Raw genomic sequence first — 15,000 nt, 5'->3', positions numbered from 1 at the left:
AGAATAGAGAATGTAGCAATAGTGACAGTGACGAGATAATATTGGTGGTGTGACTTTGCCCCCTGTAGAGTGTGCCAGTAAAGACGGTGATTCGTACTGCTTACCTGCTGCTGGATACAATGAGAAGCTTCAGAAGAGAGAGGGAAAAATGTAGACCTGTGATGTTAAGCCAGTTGTTTTGAATTATGTCCGGTGATTAACGAAGAACAGAAAATAGAGGAAGAAAAATTTTAATGATCTTATCTTCCTCAACCCCTTTCACTACCATGACGCGTTTCCATATTCCTTCTCGTTACTATTTTGTGATTTTGTACAGCTTCAGAAACTCATGTGGGGATTAGTATAGTGTAGACTCTGGCCATTTATCTTGTGACCTCCATAGACGCTACTTAATGTAAATAAAATCGTCTAATGAAACCCAAAACCCATGGTAAAAATGTGTCCCAGTACTGAAGGATTAAGCTTTTTTTTTTTTTTTTTCCCTTTTTCTAGAACCACATTTCAGGTTGTCACGAATAGCAGAGACACTCATTCCAGTCTCCTGTGAGTGTTGGTATGCTTCTGGCCAATCAGTCAGTGGCTCTCATTAATAAGTAGGTACGTTATTTGTTCCTGGGAAATGGAACACAGTTGCCGATGATTGATTTATATATATATATATATATATATATATATATATATATATATATATATATATATATATATATATATATAAGAAGGGAAAATTGGCCAATGGCAGCAGAAAGAGTTAAAAAAAAAAAAGGCAATTTAGGTGTCAGTCGCCGTTCATAAGAGATTTTTTTCTTTTGTCATTCCTCATTAGCAACGTATTATATATAAAGTGTTTAAAATTCCGCAGATAAGATTACATTGTAGCAAAAACTCTAATATTCAATACATTAAGTAAACCGAATGCATGTCAACTGATTGATCTTCAGTATGATAATGTTTGAAACTGATTTAACTTAAACAAAATAATAAAAAGATGGTTTGTATATTAAACTTATGTGGTGTTCCTGTATTTATGAGTTGTTGTTTTTTTTTTTTACACAAATATGGGGAATGTGTATATAATTTTGAGCTTTATTCTGGTTTTGTTAGCGTATTTATATTACTCTTTTTTTTATATATCAAACATAGTAAACTAACATCGTAGTTTTCTAACCAAAAGTACCAAACACACGAGTACGCTCTGATCACCCCAGTCAGACTTCGGTCCGCCGTGGTACAGTGGAACCATGCGTGCTTTGGGGTCCGAGGGATCTCCAAGCCCACAGGTTCGAATCCTGTCCACGGTCGGAGTGTAGGTTGGGCTTCCTCACTCTGGGCAACGGTTTCCTAGCGGGTGGGCTTTGAGATAGGAGGTACCCCAATAAAGTACCCGTTATAGCCCATTAATTCCCGTGAAAAGCCCACTTTGTATAAATAAAAGAAAAGGGAGGCTCAAGTGGTAGAGAAGCAGTGTTACCGATATTACGTCTTTCTATACTATGATTCATTACTTACTTGGGAACTTTCATGAGAGATAATAAGTCTTTTTTTTTTCATGTTATATTTATCAATTTGAATTATTTTTTCCTCATATTCAGTTATTTTATTTATCCATTTATGTATTCAATTATTTATATATTTACTTGTTTATTGTTTTAGGTTGTGTTACCTTTCACAACTTTTCCTTATGTATTAACACTCATCAAACTTTTCTTTTCTGTTTTTTATTTTCCTTTTTTTTCCAAACTCTGCACAGCTTTCCCTCCTTCTTTTCCAGTCTCTCTCTATTTCCTTCTCCTCTTCTCCCTCTCTTTTCATTTCCTCAACTCTTCCACTACCCATTCGTTTTCCACCTCTCTCTCTCTCTCTCTCTCTCTCTCTCTCTCTCTCTCTCTCTCTCTCTCTCTCTCTCTCTCTCTCTCTCTCTCCCCATCGCTCTCCCCACCCACTTCCCACCCTCTCTTTTCACCTCCCTCCCACCTCCCCCGTTCCGTCGTTGCAACCTTGTCTTTCCCTCCCTCTCCCCTTCCTTCCTCCAGCCCTCCCCTCCATCCCTCCTCCCTCCACTTCTCTCCACGCGGGCCGGAAATTCCCTTACTGGGTCGGAAATTCCCTCTCTTTATATGATCATTTTTTTTGTTTCCGTCAAATATACGATGAATTAAGAATGACTGTCGGGCGGAAGAGGTTCTTGTCATCGTTCACTCAATAAGCTGAGGTTGATTGGAAGTATAAGGATGTTTAACTGTGATTTCTATGTATTTTTGGTATTTTTGGTGACAGAAAGGGTTAGTTGTGGTTGTTATCGTTGGTGTGTTCTTGTGTTGTGTGGTGTTGGTGGTGTGTTTTCCTTCAGTCCTTCTTCCTGTACATTTTGGTCTCTCGTCACCATTATTTTAGAAGGTGAGAGGAAGGGTTAGTTATGGAAGCTATTGTTGGCATATTCTTGCTTTCTATGCTGCTGGTGGTGTGTTTCCCTTCAGGTTCTTGTCACCGTTCACTCAATAAGCTGGGATTGATTGGAAGTTTGAAGATTTCTAAACTGTGATTGATATATATTTTTAGTGTTTTTGATGACAGAAAGGGTTAGTTATTGAATTTATCGTTAGTGTTTTCTTGTTTTCCATATTGTTTTCTATATTGGTATTTCTGTATTGGTGTATTTTCCTTCAATTCCTCTTCCTATACATTCTAGTCTCTGTTGTTTTAAGACGTGTCAGAAAAGTTTAGTTGGTTAGATATTCATGGGTACTTTTTCTCCATTTTTGAGGCAGAATTCTTCTCTAACTATTACCTGAATCCCTGAAATACTCCTGAGAAATCCAATACCTTCTACTGCACTCTGTTGAAATTGGTGCCGATCAGATGTCCAAACGTTTTTAAGCTTGGTGGAAATATGATTCTCTCTCTCTCTCTCTCTCTCTCTCTCTCTCTCTCTCTCTCTCTCTCTCTCTCTCTCTCTCTCTCTCTCTCTCTCTCTCTCTCTCTCTCTCTCTCTCTCTCTCTCTCTCTCTCTCTCTCTCTCTCTCTCTCTCTCTCGTTATTCTCAGTGCTGATTCATTAATTAATCTTCAGTCTTACAAGAGGTTTAAAGGTGATGATGATAGCTGTGCTTGTGATAATGATGATAGTGGTGGTGATGGTGGTGGTGATGGCTGTGATAATGATGATAGTGGTGGTGATGGTGGTGGTGGTGGTGGTGGTGATGGGTCAGACACTTGTAGGTTTTTTTTTTTTTTTGACTTTTTTTTCTGTTTTCTTAGCAAATTATTTTCTATTTTTCTTACCTATAACATTTTCTGCAAACATCTTTTTTTTTTTTTGTATGTGAATGTATTTTTTTTATTTGGATATTTTCATTATTATTTTTCAAGTATTTTTTTTTCCTCTTGTCAAATATATATTTCTCATTTTTTTTTTAATCATTGTTTCTTTTACCTTCCTTTTTTCTCCCCCTTAGTTCTCTTATTTGCAACTTTCTTTTCCCGCAATACCATCTTTCCTATTTTCTCTTGTTTTTACTTTGTTTTTTCATTCCTTAACTATGAATTTCACTTTTCCATAGCAAGGCTTCTCATTCAATTTGCCTTGTTGTCTGTAATACCCCACGGCATGATTCGTGAATAGTTTATATAGAAGTATGTTTCCTCTTCCACGTCCCTTGCATGTAGAGAAACTGAAAACCAGATTGAATGATGTATTGTTCTAAAAAACTATTGACTTAGTTATATAGTTAATGTACTTGTTTATCTGTTAATTAGTTACCTACCTTTTTACCTATCTACTTATTTAAGACTATGCAACAACGAAAAAGTTTAGATACAAAAGAAAACGTCGATTTTTTTTTATTTTCTATTTCAAATAAGAATAAAAAGATAGAGAGGAGAAATCTCTTTATCAGTGGAGCGAAGATAATTAGGTTTGTGCATGGGTCGATAGAGGAAGCGATAAGATAAGCAGTGCCTGGTGAAGGGGTTGTGGACAGCTGAGTCTTGGCGTCAGTGTTCGCGCGTATCCAGTGAGTGATCCGTATCGAGAGTGAAGTGAATGGTGAGAATGATATTGTGCGCTACACCTATTTGTGTTTACGGTTTTAGTAAGAAATTGATAAGTTTTCTACATTATCAGAAGGAAAAACAGTCTTGGGGATCCGGTTCCTTATCTCTGTGGCCTTTGAAAAGAGTCGTGGTGAGAGAGCAAAGCGTTTCTGAATGCTGGCCTAAGACTCATATTCCTAAACACTTTTGTGCTTCACCTCACTATTTCTAAATGCCTAATTTAAATTTACTAGTTTTTTTAGTTGACACGATTTATCTATCATTAACCGGCGGTAAACTCTTGAAAACCGCGCTAATCATCTCTGTGCCCTTGAAAACAGTCGAAGTGAGAGTGCAGAGGGTTTCAGAATATAGACCTATGACAGAAGTGCTAAGGGAGTGTGAGTGAGTGAAGAGTACTCCATTGAAATGCTCCTGTGTATGCTGTAGAAACGAGTCATAGCGCTCACACAGACTAGTGATTGATAGGAACCTTGTGAGTGTTGAATATGTGGGAGTTCTTCGACCACTTCGCGATTTAGGTCGAACAATGGCCAATTTCCGACAGAACTCGAACTCGTGTCCTCCTACATCACCAAATCTGAGCGCTGACCACTCCGACACCTATAGTATTGAGGAAGTGTATTTGTATTAAGAGTAGCGATGCGTGACCAATGCTAATATAAAAACACCCATTACCTAAATAACCTTATCGTACTGAAAAGTGATTTGGTTCTGAGTGGAAGGGAAGAGGTTTACTTGATCATGTGTTAGACCATCCGGGGAAGAAATATTGAGGGATTTTTTAATGTTCAGCGGTAAAGAAGACGATAAGCGGGTGACAAACAGGTCGGAAGTCAGATATTATGATATTGCTGAAAAAGAAAAGAAATACTAGTTTTGTCGGTCGTGTCGGTAACCAGTTATGATACACAAGTATTGTTTGTTTTTATATGCTACGTTTGAAAGTTAGAGTCAAAGAACAGAATGAGAGTTGCATCAAATCATACGTTTAAAGGAGGGAGGCGGTGGTGTAGTGGATAAGGTGGTGAGCATGGGATCAGGCAGACGTCCACGCGTATGTTCTAACCCTACCACATACTGCTTTGAAGGTATGCCATTTGTTGAGTGGTTTAAAGTTACCTACATGTCACCATGATACCCAGGTTCTAGGTGGTTACACCGAAGATGCACTTGGGTGGTGATATCGTTCCTAATATGGGTACCACTATAAATAGAATTGCCTGCGCCACTAATGGGCGAAAGCTGAATAGCCTGTATGACTACAGGCGCTATAAGCCATAACGTAAAAAAAGATCTCTAAAAGAAAGACAGGATTTGGAGGAAGAGGAACAACTGTACATATCTTCACGAGGCATGTGCTATAGTCAAGAACACTCACTGTACGTACACCTTCATGGGCAACACTCGGCCCTGCGGCAAGGAGAAATATGCACGTCTGAGCCAACCCTTTACCTCGCGTTCCATGGTTTGCCGGGCCATCCATCACTGGATTTACATTAAAAGAAGCAGTGTCCCTCGCTGTCCCACGTCCATTACTCTTGTTTTCGGGGAAGACAAAAGGCGAGGGGCTGAGGTTACCGCCATCAACTAGAAACACGAAACGCTGCTGTCTTCCGCCTCCGCTCCTCCCGCGGCGCCGTCACCGCAAAACACAGCCTGCGATTTACGATTTCTTGTTTACCTCGACCATTTGTGTGCCTCCAGGCTTTTCCCAGACGGCGAGAGAGAGAGAGAGAGAGAGAGAGAGAGAGAGAGAGAGAGAGAGAGAGGAGGATCTTTCTTCTTGCTTATAGATAGTTGCTCAATACGCAAAAAAAAAAAAATTGCAATCTAAGCGGACCACGAACCTCAGCCTAGCAAATGACAGGCATATGAGTTCGGTGTGTGTGTGTGTGTGTGTGTGTGTGTGTGTGTGTGTGTGCTGAGAAGAGGGAGATAAAGAGGAAATATGGTATGCAAGGTTACGGTTCATTACATAAGACAGGTGAGGGCGGCGGCTGGTACAGATGTGAGCCGCGGTGTATGTGACCACCAGCACGCGACGGTCCCCTGATGCTCCCTGCTACTCTAAACACTTCACCGCGATACCAAGGACGTGGAGAGGTCGTTCATGCGATAACACTAACAACTTGCGCGTCTCCCTCTCCTGTTGCCTTTTTTTCCACTTACACCGATTGCAGTGTCACGAGGAAAAGAAAATAGCTAATAATATATAAAAATCACATGTTTTTTGGTATATGTGTGGAGCGAAATTGGTAAAAACAGATGCTTTTATTGTCTTTTTTTTCTACTAATACCGAATGTAGTCTGGTGGTAAAGAAAAAAACAAGGAAATTAATTGGATGTAAAAGTCATTCATGTATCTTAATAGCATGTAGGAAATATATAATGGTAATTGATTGAACGTCGTTTTAGTCGTGTTTCCCTATGCTTTTAATTGATTGGCCTAGAGGGAGGTATCAAGATATTTTTCCCTTACTTTTGGATCATTCTTAATAATTCTGGCAATACAGTGGGCCTTTTTCTTTCCATTTTTGTTGCCCTTGGCCAGTTTTCCCTCTTGCGTAAAAAAAGAGAAAAATAGGAAATCCGAATGTAGCGTTATGAAGAACAGGAAAACTAGCTACATGGAAGGTTCACAAATTTAAATAGCGCAAAGGGAATACGAAATGATAATCAACATAATTAAACCTACTTAAGTGTTTTCCAGTATTTAGTCATCTTAGGAATACCGAAAACCATGTAATAGAAAAAAAACTACTTGATATCATGAACCTCACCATTTTTGTAAGCATAATGTAAAGAAGCTTGATGCTCTAAACGCGTTATCTTTTATTTCGATCATTGATATTTGTGACCAAGGCATTAAAGAACCAGAAAACTTAAAGTGAATCAGTTTAAAATATGAACCGTGACCACAGCAGCGTTTTTTCGCCTTGATTAACGTGACGCTTATCAAACCAGTAAACACCTCCACCTCAAGATGACTTCACCTTTCGAGGCTTCCTTTCCGAGCTCACCCAAGAGGAAGAACTCCGTGGAATCAGTATGGAGCAGGTTCTCCTCGCCTTACGACCCTCCGGACTCCGCTGATCGCTACAGGACACTTTCCCCAGAGCCGCGATTACTGTGGTATAAAAGGATAGCCAGGTCCTTCCCTCCCTCATCCCCGAAAATGACCCGCTCCACCAGCCTCCCCCGACGAGCTGTCCACTCCCCGAGACCCAAAAGATTGAATTTCCAGTTCCTCACACCTCCTCATTGGACCAGCACAGCCAAACGCACCACTGATGACCAAAATATTCCAGGCACTCCTAGAAAGAATAGAGACGTGGAGGAGATGATGAGAATAGAGCGTCGCATTTCACGCTCAGCTGAGATTCTAGACGATGACTGTGAGTTCGATGGTTCAAGTAAGGAAGGTAAAAGAGGGCTCTGGCAAATGTGTAAGTCTTCTGAGGAGCTTGAGGCGCACGAGGCACATTGCTTGGTTGGCTTTGAGCGGCTGAGACTCTGCAGTGCCTCTAGATCAGATGACTCGATCAATGTGAAAATGTACCCAACAAGAGCCGCTAGGATATGCACTTGCTGTCAGGCAGAAGACATTGAAGGAGAGAGCAATATGGAAAGCACTGACACTCTGCATGACGACCAGTACTGTAGCAACGATGAGGAGGATGACGACACAGAAGTGGAGGAGGAGGAAAGAGAGGAGGACTTGGATCACGGCAAAGAGGCAGCGGTGATTGTGGTGGCAGGGAATAGCGACCACCCTCCCGTCACAGTCAGGCCAGGAGTTTCCCTTGACAAGTTTCGCAGTTCTCGCTCGCAGCCTGGAAAGTTTGTTACTGCCTTACCCGAGTCCCGCGCCGCCCACAAGAGAAATAGATCCGCAAGCTCTGATTTGGAGGACGTGGAGGAAACGTTCCCAGAGTGTGACGACTTTGGGGGAGAAGATAGACCTAAACCTAAATCCGGAGATACAGCAGACAGTGGCCAGAAGAAGAAGGAACGTGGGCTGCGGTTTCTTGATATTCCACAAATGCCTGAGCTCTGCCTAGCGAAGTACAACATAGGAGAGAGATTGAGAAGGCGGGGCATGCATAGAGCCACTTACCAGAGTACTCTTATGGAAGCCTCGCCACCAGGACAGTCTATAAAGGGCCACACGTGTTCACTATCTTGCACTGGAGTAAATGAGGTAGAAGACAGAGGAATTACTACTGATGACGAGGTGTTTGTAGAGTCGACCTTGCATTACCCAAGAGATCGCTGGGATAACATAAGCGCTGGACGGAGATCGCTCAGGTTTAGGAGTGCACGGTCTAGAAGTGAGGAAAGAGGACCGTCACTGCAGCGTTCCCACTCTATGAGGCAGCAAGGCTTCAGGCACAGCGCGGAGGCGAGGGTACCAGCCAGGTTTCAACGCCACGCGGTAAGTTTGCGCCCAACTCCTGTGACTGTGAGATTAGAGAAGTGGTTGTTGTCTTGGTCGATTGTTGAAATTTGCTTATGTTGTGTAGCGATTAACTGGAAATAACTTGTTGGGTTTCCGTGTGTGTGTGTGTGTGTGTGTGTGTGTGTGTGTGTGTGTGTGTGTGTGTCTGAGGTTGTCAATGTTGATTTTTACTTGCATAACTGCTTGGAATTTTGTCTGTCTAAAGTTTACAAATATAGTGTAACGTCTATTCTTGTGGTTTCATCAATAACACTGCCAGATAAAGCGTTGTTGTGTGTTGTGTGGTGTGATTACCATAACTCTTCCTTCATTGTGTGTGATTTACGTAGGATCATTAATTTATGAGGAAAAACATCCAACGGTACATGCGATTCTATAGTGTTTCCTTCCCAATAGAAGTGACTTGGCTTCTCGCTGTGAAATAAGAAAATAACAATAATGAACTAATAACAGTCACATTTTTTCTCTATTCCTAAATCTGAAATATGTTTTATGTTTCGATGTTTATGTTTTAAATTTTTCTTTGATCCACCAACCAGTCAGTCAGTCAGTTGATTAGATTATCCCGTCACCTCAATGCTGCAGGTCTCAAGGAAATAAATAAAGATACGGGAGATATTTCTTAGGACTAAAAATTGACTCTTTATTTGTGTTGTTATCTCTTATCTCATCCCAGTATCTGAACTCCAATACTTTCACTGTCACTGCGTCACGAGAAGAGAGAAATACATATATTCATTGGAGGAAGAGAAAATTTACACGTCCTTTACTTCCTCTGCAATTTGTAATACTAAAGGAGAATCTACAAATGGCAGGTTAGGTTAGGTTAGGTTAGGTTAGGTTAGGTTACATTAAATTTGCGTGGTATTTGCTTCCTCTACAATCTGTAATACTAAAGGAGAATCTACAAATGGCAGGTTAGGTTAGGTTAGATTTCCGTGGTATTTACTTCCTCTACAGCCTGTAATAATAAATGGAGAATCTTATAAATGGTATGTTAGGTTAGGTTAGGTTAGATTTGCACTTCCTTTACTTCCTCTGATATCTGTAATACAAGTGAAAAATCTTACAAATGGTATGTTAGATTACCTAGATTAAGACCTCTCTTCATAGTAGTAGTAGTAGTAGTAGTAGTAGTAGTAATCATTTCACAATGTATTTCTTTTCTTCTATATATTTTCATAATTTTCATAACATATAAAAAAAAGTGAGTTAAGTACTCCTCCACTTCAAAACATACAAATCGTGTTATTATCTCATGATTCCTCCTCTTGCATCCTGTCAATTCCCAGTCTGTCTCATTAACCTGTATTCCCTCCACTTTTTTTTCGCAAATATTCTTTCCTCTCGCCCGTTTCATCCCTCCTCTTTCTTCTTTTTCCTTAAGTGTCCTGACTTTTCTGGCCACTTCAACACGTATGTATCTTCTTTTTGTTCCTTATATGTAATAACTATCGGCCTTTTATTCATCTCTACTCTTTACTCTTTACTCCTTCCTCCGCTTCTCCACGTCCTTACAGTCACTTTCCCCACCTAGACTGTCCTCATCTGCCTGCCTTATAAGTTCCATTCGTTTCTCTCCCAGGTCGTGAGCGAGGACGAATCGGGAATCTGCCACGGCCTCATCTTTAACGGCGGCACCAGTGTTCGCACCGGCGTCTTCCCGGCCTCCCTGGTGTTCCGCAGCGACCAGAACGGTGAGTGTTGGCTTTCTTCCTCGTGATTGACGCCCATATTCATAAATGCTTAGCTCTCTCACCACGACAATTTCCCAAGGCCACAGAGACAACTAGCCGAGTTTTCAAGACAGTTCTTCCTTATGATAACCAAAGAATCTTGCCAATCCATCACCTGAACCATAAAAATACTCTTAAAAACACGACTATCTTCAACTGAAACCTTTGGAGATTAGTGACTGTGAGAGAGCAAAGCATTTCAGAATACTGGGCTGATAGTGGCGCTAGTGTGGCCCCGTGGCTCTGTGATACTGTGCTTGACTCGAGGCCAAAGAGGTAGTGAATTTGATATTATCTTTCTACAGGTTCCCGGTGCGTCATTACCTTGTTGTGTTAGCGCCTCCATATCACCCTGTTCATGTTGCAGGGTTATGGGTTGTCTTGTTGCAGTGATACATCTTGTCTTGGCGCCATAGTGCATTGCTGTAGTGCCATATAACTTTATTCTATGGCGTATTATGACCTCGTTTTCTATGGCGTATGTGACATATATATGAGATACTGCAGCGCCATTTGTCCTCGTTAATGTTCTTTTTTTATGTAAGAAGAGCAACCGGCCAGGGACAACAAAATAATGTGATGAAAAAGAGACCCACTGAGGTGCCGGTCCTTGAATAACAGTGAAAAGGAAAGGGGACGATTCCTTGGCTGGTATAGGAGTCATAATTTTTTCTCCCCAATTCTAAATCTTGCATAAATTATGTGTGTGTATCCACGTGCATGTAGTTTTGTGTGAAGGAAGAGAGTTGTCTGTAGAGGACATGGTGGCGTCACGTGATGTCGTTTACGAAGCGAAGTTTTAGGACATTAAACAAATATTCTGGATGGTAATAAACATCAATGGACCTCAATGGAGTGATGGCTTCTTAGTACACCCTTGAATTATAATGTTATAAAATATGGTACGAATGGGAAATAAAGAGACATGGTTTACTCGGAGACAGACAGATGTGATGCTGATGGCTTAATACTGCTTACTCTGCTTACATGAGTTTTGGTGTTCTTAACCCTTCAGTACTGAGAGACATCTTTACCTTGAGATTTATGTACGATCAGACCATTCTATTGACATTAGGAAAGGTTTATGGAGGTCAGAAGATTAATGGACACAGTCTTCACTATTTTAATCCCCCGACATAAGTTTCTGAAGATGTATAGAATCACCAAATAGTAAGCAAAATAAATATGAAAACATGTACTAGTATTGAAATGGTTAAGTTAGATTAACCCGTTCAGTACTGGGACACATTTTTACCTTGAGATTTGTGTACTATCAGACCATTTTATTGACACTAGGAAGGGTCAATGGAGGTCAGAAGATGAATGGCCACAGTCTTCACTATTTCAATCCCCCACATAAGTTTCTGGACCTGTATAAAATCATTAAATAATAAACAGAATAAATATGAAAACGCGTCATGGTACTGAAGGGATTAACTTTGTCCTTAGTTAAGTTTGAGCTGAACGAGAATAGTTTGGTCTCTCGCGTCGCTTTCAGATATGAGTCAACGGGAATCTAATCAACGTGGAGTGTGTAAGAGTCACTATTTCTAACATATAACTGGACGAGACTAAGTAATCAGGTTCCTAGTGCTGAATCATTAGAGAACCTGAAAATATTAGTACAAATTTTATGGAATGGGATGAAAGAGGTGGATATATTTATTATTTCAAGGGACTCATGCCTTCTTCCTTGCCTTGTTCCTTTATGATGTGCCTTAAACTTGATATCTTAGTTAAATTTGGAGTCAACGTGAATAACTTTATCGTTTTTATGCTTGAGTCAACAGAAGAAATATACGCGTGTGTGTGTATTTGCGTGTGTGTGTGTGTGTGTGTGTGTGTGTGTGTGTGTGTGTGTGTGTGTGTGTGTGTGTGTGTGTGTGTGTGTGTAAGCGTCACTAATGAAAGGCATCGTCTGCTGGTCGTACATTTTCTAGATTGCATTAGCCACGCTCGAAATGATGGGCGTAATTTACTCCTAATGAATACGTGGTAATTGCTTTTATTACTCGACCATGTAAATAGGTTAGGCGAGGGTATTAATTGCCCTAGTAAATAGTATTAGTGGGTGAAAAGTAGTACTAGTAGTAGCAGTAGTAGTAGTAGTAGTGTAGTAGTAGTAGTAGTTATAGTAGTAGTTGTTGTAGTAGAAGTATTTGTAGTTGTAGTTATAATAGAAGTAATAGTAGTAGTAGTAGTAGTAGTAGTAGTAGTGGTAGTTCTTGCTGTTGTTCTAGAAGTACTAGTAATTGTAGTACTTGTAGTTGTAGTTGTAGCTGTAGTAATAGTAGTCGTAATAGTAGTAGTAGTAGTCGTAATAGTAGTAGTAGTAGTCGTAGTAGTAGTAGTAGTAGTAGTAGTAGTAGTAGTAGTAGTAGTAGTAGCCGTATTAGTAATCGTAGTAATAGTAGTAATGGTAGAAATGGCATTAGTAGTATGAAGAACAGTAATGATAACACCGATGAAATATTTCTTAACGATTCTAATTGCATTTATGATAACGCCACCTAATGTCGAAGTCGAGCATAATGTGACGGTGCTTGTGTATCTCCTAGTAATGATTAGTACTTATGGCAGTGATGATGGTGATAATTGTGGCTATGGCTCCCAATAGATCCATAGCAGTAATACCCTTTGATACTAAATTAGAAGCTGATACGAGAGCCCCTGTGTCTGTCTCTCCGTAACAAGTAGTAGTAGCAGTAACACTAATGATGAAGATGTAGCTATATTGATCTTGAAATAGTCACTTGCTTGGCGCTAGAGTTATTTTTAGTAAGGGATTTTCTTTATATGCCTTGTATTTGTAAAGAGCACTATTATTACTATGTAGATGCAGATGGCGATAACAAAGTAATTATAATGTTACTTGTGGGTTAGATTTCGGTTTAAGGTTGTCAGTATCCACCTCGACACAAGGTTAAAAAAGAGGAGAAGTCAGTAAGGGAAAGTAATGAAAGTTTCGAGTAGTTTTCCTTACACGAATTTGCATCCTGCTTTGATCTACGGTTCGTGTTCCTAAGTGTTTGTTGCGTCTCTCTCCATTACTTTGACTTATTTATTCCCATAGACAAAAAGTAAATACGTAAATGATTAAGATAAACAGAATAGATAAATTAAGGGTAGTTTTCCTTACACGAGTTCACATTCTGCTTTGATCTACGGCTCGTGTTCCTAAATGTTTGTTGCGTCTCTCTGCACTACTCTTGACATTCTTACTCCCATAGACAAAAAGTAAATACGTGAATGATTAGATAAACAGAAAAGATAAATTAAGGGTAGTTTTCCTTACACGAGTTCACATTCTGCTTTGATCTACGGTTCGTGTTCCTAAACGTGTCTTGTGTCTCTCTCTCCACTACTTTGACATATATATTCCCATAGACAAAGAGTAAATACGTGAATGATTACATAAATAGAAAAGCTAAATGAATGGTTAATTGGCACCGCTCCACATGTCATCAGCGTAATGAGACCCGTCAAATCATTACAATCTGACGTTATCATGCCAGCGTTCAGTAGTGCAGGAGGCGTCCCAGCACAACACACTACACTACACCACTCCCCATTAACAGATGAACCCAGCGGCGATACAGAGCCATTAGTGCCAAGAGCGGAGGTTAAGTCAAAATCTGTTATATACGGTGAATGCTTTTAATGACCCAGTGTTGATCCAGGCTGCGTCAGATACTTTTCCAGCTCAGCCACTCACGGTCACTGCCGCTGCTAACTAATGTGTGGGACGCTTCATAAGTGTTTCCAGGCAGTGCAGTGTTACGGTCGCCCTCGTTGTGTTGGTGTGGTGGCTGTCTTTGGGATTGGTTAGTGTGTGTTAAGTTTAGCCCTTCAGGACCGAGATGCATTTTTTTACCTTGAGTTTTGGGTGTGATTAGACTATTTTATTTATATTAAGAAGGGTCTATGGAGGGCAGATGATTAATGGGCTAAGTCTTCACTGATTTAATTCCCTTGTAAGTTTCTGTAGCTACATAAAATCACCAAATAGTAAGCAGGATATATATCAAAACATGTCCTGGTACTGAAGAGGTTAATATTAGATCCACAATAAGTAATGATGTCTTAGGAATAGTGATGAAGTAAGTGTACTCCTGTAGCTGTATAAAATCACCAAATAGTAAGCAGGATAGATATACAAACATGTCCTGGTACTGACGAGATTAATATTAGATCCACGATAAATAATGATGTCTGAAGCATTGTGTTGAAGTAAGTGTATTCCTTCACTTTGAAATGTTCGCTTAAAGTGCTCAAGTTCTGATAAACGCTTACATAACTTAGAGGCAATAATGATTTAGGAAATATGTGGAAGTAGTTGTAATTTTTAAAGGCACAACAGACGTAATGATATCTTAGGAAAATATGTGTAGAAAAGTGTATGTTTAAAAAAAAAATGTTTGCACTTATTTGCTTAGATTTCTTTATTTAGGGGAAGCTTAGGTCAAATTGAAGGAGCGAAACAAGTGATATGCAGCGAATTATGTTGGAATAACCTTATGCTATGAAAGCCTCACCGCATAATGATGGACTTATATTCTGGAAAAAAAAAAAGGCTTGGTTATGATAAAAGATAAAAGACGCAATGATATAGTAGTAATTATGTTGTAGTAAATGTATTGATATGCTATGAAAAGATGAATTAATAAGATGTATGTATTTTTTTCAAGATTAGCATAGGTGAGATGAGTGTACGAATAAAGAGCAAGACAAGTAATGATATCAGGAAGTTGTT

General features: G+C 39.8%; 1 protein-coding gene across 3 annotated transcripts in view; it reads left to right on the top strand.

The window, feature by feature from the left end:
* Positions 1–15,000, top strand: part of LOC123515556 — a 1,160,229-nt gene that overhangs the window by 809,167 nt on the left and 336,062 nt on the right. Inside the window, exons 1-2 of one of the 3 annotated variants that reach the window (XM_045274290.1) lie at positions 6,611–8,487; positions 10,097–10,208. In XM_045274290.1, the coding sequence (XP_045130225.1) occupies positions 7,036–8,487; positions 10,097–10,208 (1,564 nt within the window). In that variant the 5' untranslated portion in view covers positions 6,611–7,035. Of the gene's footprint in view, positions 1–6,610; positions 8,488–10,096; positions 10,209–15,000 lie in introns of those variants that run through there. The other 2 variants (XM_045274291.1, XM_045274292.1) reach the window with 2 other exon arrangements.

This window comes from Portunus trituberculatus, chromosome 39, assembly GCF_017591435.1.
Source record: "Portunus trituberculatus isolate SZX2019 chromosome 39, ASM1759143v1, whole genome shotgun sequence".
In the NCBI taxonomy this organism is placed as follows: Eukaryota; Metazoa; Arthropoda; class Malacostraca; order Decapoda; family Portunidae; genus Portunus; species Portunus trituberculatus.
Note: the sequence above shows the minus strand (reverse complement) of the source record. Positions and strands in the feature narration are given on the sequence as shown.